The sequence below is a fragment of the Chanos chanos genome, chromosome 2 (assembly GCF_902362185.1).
Source record: "Chanos chanos chromosome 2, fChaCha1.1, whole genome shotgun sequence".
Classification (NCBI taxonomy): Eukaryota; Metazoa; Chordata; class Actinopteri; order Gonorynchiformes; family Chanidae; genus Chanos; species Chanos chanos.
This window is the reverse complement of record NC_044496.1, coordinates 207,501-215,000: the sequence shown is the minus strand read 5'-3', so window position 1 is coordinate 215,000 and position 7,500 is coordinate 207,501. Positions and strand designations below refer to the sequence as shown.

Here is a 7,500-nt window from a genome sequence, read left to right as displayed (position 1 = left end):
GGAGAATACAGTGTGTGTGTGTTTATTATGTGTAGGAGAATACAGTGTGTGTGTGTGTGTGTGTGTGTGTGTGTGTTTATTATGTGTAGGAGAATGCAGTGTGTGTGTGTTTATTATGTGTAGGAGAATACAGTGTGTGTTTGTGTGTTTATTATGTGTAGGAGAATACAGTGTGTGTGTGTGTGTGTTTATTATGTGTAGGAGAATACAGTGTGTGTGTGTTTATAATGTGTAGGAGAATACAGTGTGTGTGTGTGTGTGTTTATTATGTGTAGGAGAATACAGTGTGTGTGTGTTTATTACGTGTAGGAGAATACAGTGTGTGTGTGTGTTTATTATGTGCAGGAGAATACAGTGTGTGTGTGTTTATTATGTGTAGGAAAATACAGTGTGTGTGTGTGTGTTTATTGCGTGTTTGTTGATTTTGTGTGTTTATTATGTGTAGGAGAATACAGTGTGTGTGTGTGTGTTTATTATGTGTCTGAATATGTGTAGGAGAATACAGTGTGCGTGTGTATGTTTATTGCGTGTATGTTGATTTTGTGTCTGATTATGTGCAGGAGAATACAGTGTGTGTGTGTTTATTATGTGTAGGAGAATATAGTGTGTGTGTGTGTGTGTGTGTTTATTATGTGTAGAATACAGTGTATGTGTGTGTGATTATTGCGTGTATGTTGATTTTATGTGTGATTATGTGTAGGAGAATGCAATGTGTGTGTGTTTATTATGTGCAGGAGAATATAGTGTGTGTGTGTGTGTGTGTGTGTGTGTGTGTGTGTTTATTGCATGTATGTTGAATATGTGTGTTTATTATGTGTAGGAGAATACAGTATGTGCATGTATGTTGATTTTGTGTGTTTATTATGTGTAGGAGAATACAGTATGTGCATGTATGTTGATTTCGTGTGTTTATTATGTGTAGGAGAATACAGTGTGCGTGTGTATGTTGATTTCGTGTGTTTATTATGTGTAGGAGAATACAGTATGTACATGTATGTTGATTTCGTGTGTTTATTATGTGTAGGAGAATACAGTGTGCGTGTGTATGTTGATTTCGTGTGTTTATTATGTGTAGGAGAATACAGTGTGTGTGTGTTGAATATGTGTTTATTATGTGTAGGAGAATACAGTGTGTGTGTGTTTATTATGTGTTTATTATGTTTAGGAGAATACAGTGTGTGCGTGTATGTTGATTTCGTGTGTTTATTATGTGGAGGAGAATACAGTGTGTGTGTGTATGTTGATTTCGTGTGTTCATTATGTGTAGGAGAATACAGTGTGCGCCTGTATGTTGATTTCGTGTTTTCATTATGTGGAGGAGAATACAGTGTGTGTGTGTATGTTGATTTCGTGTGTTTATTATGTGTAGGAGAATACAGTGTGCGTGTGTATGTTGATTTCGTGTGGTTATTATGTGTAGGAGAATACAGTGTGTGTGTGTATGTTGATTTCGTGTGTTCATTATGTGGAGGAGAATACAGTGTGTGTGTGTATGTTGATTTCGTGTGTTTATTATGTGTAGGAGAATACAGTGTGCGTGTGTATGTTGATTTCGTGTGGTTGTTATGTGTAGGAGAATACAGTGTGCGTGTGTATGTTGATTTCATGTGGTTATTATGTGGAGGAGAATACAGTGTGTGTGTGTGTGTTGATTTCGTGTGTTCATTATGTGGAGGAGAATACAGTGTGTGTGTGTATGTTGATTTCGTGTGTTTATTATGTGTAGGAGAATACAGTGTGCGTGTGTATGTTGATTGCGTGTGTTTATTAAGTGTAGGAGAATACAGTGTGCGTGTATGTTGATTGCGTGTGTTTATTATGTGTAGGAGAGTACAGTGTGTGTGTGTATGTTGATTTTGTGTGTTTATTATGTGGAGGAGAATACAGTGTGCGTGTGTATGTTGATTGCGTGTGTTTATTATGTGTAGGAGAATACAGTGTGTGTGTGTATGTTGATTGCGTGTGTTCATTATGTGGAGGAGAATACAGTGTGCGTGTGTATGTTGATTTCATGTGGTTATTATGTGGAGGAGAATACAGTGTGTGTGTGTGTGTTGATTTCGTGTGTTCATTATGTGGAGGAGAATACAGTGTGTGTGTGTATGTTGATTTCGTGTGTTTATTATGTGTAGGAGAATACAGTGTGCGTGTGTATGTTGATTTCGTGTGGTTATTATGTGTAGGAGAATACAGTGTGCGTGTGTATGTTGATTGCGTGTGTTCATTATGTGTAGGAGAGTACAGTGTGTGTGTGTATGTTGATTTTGTGTGTTTATTATGTGGAGGAGAATACAGTGTGCGTGTGTATGTTGATTTCGTGTGTTCATTATGTGTAGGAGAATACAGTGTGTGCGTGTATGTTGATTTCGTGTGGTTATTATGTGTAGGAGAATACAGTGTGCGTGTGTATGTTGATTGCGTGTGTTCATTATGTGGAGGAATAATGTATATATTCTTTGTGTTTCCCCAGCCTTCCCCTGCCATGAGAACGGGGCCACCGTGTTGCAGTACGCTCCTAAGCAGCAGCTGATCGTTTCAGGCGGACGGAAAGGCTTCGTCTGCATCTTCGACATCAGACAGAGACAACTCCTGCACACGTTCCAGGCCCACGATTCGGCCATCAAAGCTCTGGCCATGGACGCGTCCGAAGACTTCTTTGTCACGGGATCCGCTGAGGGCAATATGAAGGTGACCGTTTGACCCTGTCGTGACGCTGCAATGACGGCCCTCGCTCCGCTGTTTGTCTGTGGGAATTTTCCCTGCCAAATCTCTCAGTCTTGTTTTGTTGGGTTTGTTTTTTAGGTTTGGAAGTTATCGGGCCATGGTCTCATGCACTCCTTCAGTACAGAACACGCCAAACAGTCCATATTCCGTAACATCGGAGCCGGAGTGATGCAGATCGAAACCTGTCCCGGAAACCGCATTTTCACCTGTGGCGCCGACGGCACGCTGAAGATGCGAGTCCTCCCAGACCGCTACAGTATCCCCGCCAGTATATTCCACATCCTGTAAATCCTAAAGCTCGGAGGGTGGAGTCGGAAAACATCGAGCTTTCGGCGACAAACGCGTCCGTTTCTTTAGCCGTGAATCGTAATGAAGTGAATTGTGCTGCAAATATTTTTTCCAAAGCCTGAAAGTATAAGGAAGGCTGCCTACTTGATCTTAAAGATAGATTACTGTCAGTTAAAGCAGTTTGTTCCAGAATCTCTTATAGAGTGTTTTTATAGGAAAGCTATGCATGTACTGTTCTCGTTCACGCGGTGCAAACACAGGTTGTTGATAGTGCTCTGTAAAAGTGCTCGAAACATACAAACATTTTTAAGTGTGTATCTGTCGTCATTTTGTGCCCACTGCTGAAATTCTTAGCATCCTCCAACAGCACTGTGCTTCTGTATTGAGTCCGTTGTCTCCGGCGTGAGCCGAGCTGTCAGATCTGCTTTTTATTTATTACTGTGAATGGTTTTGTTTCCTCGGCTGTTGGCGTTACGGTGGGAATGGCTCAGAGTAAAACGCTGCGGTTTGACTGACTGCTTGTCCTCACACACACCACCATAACTGCTGTAAGGCATTGTCTTCATTGTGTCCACCATAACTGCTGTAAGGCATTGTCTTCATTGTGTCCATAGCAGTTCCACCGCTAAACGGTCGACATGACGGACGACGTGATATTCTGTGACTGCTTCAAATGTTTAATCGGTTTGTTTGTTTCAGAATGAGTTTAACTAGAAACAGCTGGGTTCAGTTGATGTTTTGCACAAATATTTATTTGTTTGTTTTTTACGTAATACATAATATTTGCTCATTTCATTTGCAGGGTATTATATTTATGTTTAATGGTGTTGTTACAGGGACATATAGTTTAATTCTATTTCACCATGTTCTTTTTATTGTTTAATCCATATAAGAATACTTGCACTCAATCCTGAGGACACTATAAATATTCATTTTAAGACAAATGCTAAATTGCTATAGAATAAACTGTTATATACACATGAATGTCTGGCTTTGTGTGGCCGAGTAGTAAAATGATTGAGATAGTTTTAATAAATATATGAATTACCACAATAATAAAAAAAAAACAAAACACCACAATAGCTTGTACAAAAACAAAAGCTTTTAGTTTTTTGTTTGTTTGTTTGTTTGTTTGTTTGGATTTGTTTTTATCAAACAAGCTGGAGTAGTTGTACTTTGGTTCCATGTGTGTGCTATTTATTAAAACATGTTTGTGTTTCTGTTTGACTTGTTGGCTGCCATGTCTACTGTATGTACTGAAGTCTTCAACCAATGCTCCTTTTACTTATTGTCTGTTGTGTATTTATTGATTACGGTGTGTGTGTGTGTGTGGGGGGGGGGGGGGGGGGGGGTAATGCAAACGAAAGCAGTAGTGTAAGCTTAAAGAACCGCTCATGGTCAAAATTTTACCTTTGTATGTTGAATAAATTCTTTTTATTTCAAAAGCTTAATTTTAATGCCTGTTTTGTTTTTTTTATTTTTTGTTTTTTGTTTTGTTTGTTTTTGTTTTTGTTTTGTTTTTTTACCTTTACGTAAGTATGAAGTGTACCACCTTCTCACTCAGTGATGAAGTGAACCTGCTACTGGAATAAACTGGTTTTCTGTCCTGGGCGTGAATGAGGGAAGTATTTATTGTTACACAGTCACAGAACTGGCTGAGGGGAAGGGAGGGCACTGTTTACAGTCCAAGAGTTTTTCTCATTTGTGGCTGAAGAGCTGAAGGGGAAAAAATGTAAAATATCACACACATGATGTTAAGCTTTTATGCATCCTGAAGTCAATGTCATCTATGCCTCTGTCTCAGTGTATGTGTTTCTGAGCTGTTTTAGTCATAGACTACCCAGAGAAATGACAGTATGATAGGGGCATTAGAAAGACAGGAAACAGGTATCACATTACTCTAATCGTAATCTCAGTAAGGTTAGCAACAAACCAACACATCAGCGCATGACTGGAGACACAAACGGCTGGTTCTTTTTCTTTTCTGAAGTCGGCTCAGTGAGAAAAGAGGGTGAGATATAATGATTTTTTTTTTTTTTTTTTTTTTTTTTTTAGATGAGTCAGGTTTGATGTTGGTTCCCAAAACCTTGTGAGAACTTAGTGTGATTTTGTCGAAAGTACTTGACAGACAGTAAATAAATCCGTAGATCTTTTCCTACAAGCCTTGAGATTACTGATGAGACAGGAAGTGAACCTCGTACGTTTTCACATATAGACTATCCCAAACGTATAAATGTTTACTCTTTGGATTGTACGAGATCATAGCCAAAACACCAGCAGGAGACCTAAGGTCAAAGCTGATGTTCACTGGCTTTTCTCTCAACAGATCAAAGGCAAACGTTACTTTAGTGTCTTTGGCATCGGTCACATAGAGAACTCCACAGACGATGAAAGCGTTCCCGGCCTTGCTTCGGGGATAACTCGTATTGATCAACTTTGTAACGGAGAACATGCTCTCGTCTAGCTCTGCCACCGCGATGCTTTCATCGTCACTGGACGCAAAAATGAGCCATAGCCCATTCTCATCTGAAGCCAGTTTGAAATAAGTCTTTGAATTTGGCAGGAAGTAGGACAGGTCGTGATACAAGGCCTTGTCTATGGCTAGTGTCTGCAGTGCCTTGGTGTGAAGGTCAAATCTGAAAGAAGAGAGACATTTTAAAGTGGGAAACTGAAAACCAGTAGAATTATGAGGGAAGTGTTTCACATTTCTATTTAGACTCACTTGGCAATATTGAAAGTCCCAGCAATATGGTAGTAAATGGAGTTGTTGTGTACCAAATGCCCACAGCCTTGGTAAAACTTCTTTATGTCAATAGATTCACCAGTTCCATTCTGGAATGATGCAATGTTCTTGTATTCCTTCACAACTCGACCTGAGCAGGAAAACAGAAATCATTTTGACTGCTGACTGAATGGAGCATTGTACCACCATCAAATACTGAATTTCATACCTAAAAAGTGTTCTGCCACCCAAATCCGATCATCGCTGTGTGCAGCGCTGTCTGCCATCCAGGCTCCATATGTGATACTCATTTTGGTCACATTCCTGGGGTTCATCAGTGACTTTATGATGCACTCTGTTGAATTAAAATAAACATTACACTTATCAACTTATACAACGCAACTTATATTTTTTCCTCGCCCAGTGTCAGATCTCATACACCTTGAGGTTCGATGGGAAATCCACCTGGCTCCAGATCTGGACCCCTCACCCGTGGCCCCACCCACTCTGACTCATTTTTGCATGTTCAGATTAAGAGAAATCCTTTCACACCCTTTTTACCGTTTCTCCTTGAGGAAGTCCTGCCCCTCTTTCCTCCATCTTCACTAAAGGAAGTGTCATCATTTGGGACAGCCTGCAAAACCCCTGAGAGAACACAGAGAAAATCCATGAGTTCCATTTTCAGTCAGTGATCTGGCAATAATCACACGTCTACTGGTTCTCCTCTTCACGTTATATCAAAAGCGTGAAATATTGAATTATCAGTTGTTTAATAACAGTAGAACCGAGGGAATTCAATTTGTGCATGGCACGCCGCAGTCTGGGCATGACTCACTCACCTGCTGTCGTCTGGCCGGCGTGAAGGTGACCTCTCTGGCCTCTGTGTCTCAGTGGCCCAGGAGGGCCCGGGGGACCAGGTAGACCGGGCGGACCCGTAGGACCTGGGGCACCTGGTGGCCCTATTGGACCTGGGGGGCCTTGAAATCATTCAAGCGTCATTCCAGCATTTCACTAATTAGGAATTCAGAACTATAGAAACTAGTAAAGAAGTAAACATTGATTGATATTCAAGTGAATTTTGTTTTTACCCTCAACAATGACATCATTAGAGGGTTCTCCTTTTTCACCAGGAGGTCCTGGATCTCCTCTCTCCCCTTTGTCTCCAGGCTCTCCTCTCTCACCTTGAGGACCTGCCAGAGAACAAACATTATACAGGTATGTAACATGTTATAACATGTTATGAGAAAAGAGCCTGGCGTTCAGTGGAGGAGCGGAGCGGAACAGTGAAGGACATTGGTGATCATTTCCCACAGGAACATAATCCTGCCCCAGTGCTCTGGATGGTGTCACACTCACTACCATGAGAGTTATTCACAATCACTGCGTTCCCACTCCACTCTCTTCACCGCCGTGTGAGGGATGTGATTAAGCAACTGAGCTGCAGCATGACAACACAGAAAAGATTCTGTTCTAAGACTATGATATCTCTCACAGCCAAAGCTGTTTTCTGGAATGTTCTCCAGTGACATATAAACTGCCTCATTTTCTATTCAACCATGATGCATGAATAGAGCACTCATTGAAGAAAAGAGGGTCATTTGTTGTTCACTACAAGGAAATGTCAGATTGTCTATCAAAAAACCTGAACCCAATCTTAAAGCGTGTCCAGCCATGTGCCTGTAGAGAATGAATCTATGGCCCAGACTAAATAAACCATGTGATTTACAAACGTATCAGACAAATGAAAAACGCACATAAACCTTTTG

The 7,500-nt window shown here is 40.7% G+C and overlaps 2 protein-coding genes across 4 annotated transcripts in view; one reads left to right on the top strand and one right to left on the bottom strand.

Annotated features, from left to right (window-relative positions):
* The window catches only part of dmxl2 (Dmx-like 2), a 58,299-nt gene extending 54,270 nt beyond the window's left edge, over positions 1-4,029 (top strand). For all 3 annotated transcript variants that reach the window (XM_030764874.1, XM_030764873.1, XM_030764871.1), the window contains 2 exons: positions 2,471-2,688; positions 2,803-4,029. In XM_030764874.1, coding sequence (XP_030620734.1) covers positions 2,471-2,688; positions 2,803-3,012 — 428 coding nt within the window. In that variant the 3' untranslated portion in view covers positions 3,013-4,029. The remainder of the gene's footprint in view (positions 1-2,470; positions 2,689-2,802) is intronic.
* A 1,153-nt stretch (positions 4,030-5,182) lies between these two features.
* Positions 5,183-7,500, bottom strand: part of gldn (gliomedin) — a 4,404-nt gene continuing 2,086 nt past the window's right edge. The window contains exons 5-9 of the mRNA XM_030766840.1: positions 6,823-6,924; positions 6,574-6,711; positions 5,964-6,089; positions 5,735-5,885; positions 5,183-5,648 (exon numbers count right to left, since the gene is read on the bottom strand). Of these exons, the coding sequence (XP_030622700.1) occupies positions 5,183-5,648; positions 5,735-5,885; positions 5,964-6,089; positions 6,574-6,711; positions 6,823-6,924 (983 nt within the window). The remainder of the gene's footprint in view (positions 5,649-5,734; positions 5,886-5,963; positions 6,090-6,573; positions 6,712-6,822; positions 6,925-7,500) is intronic.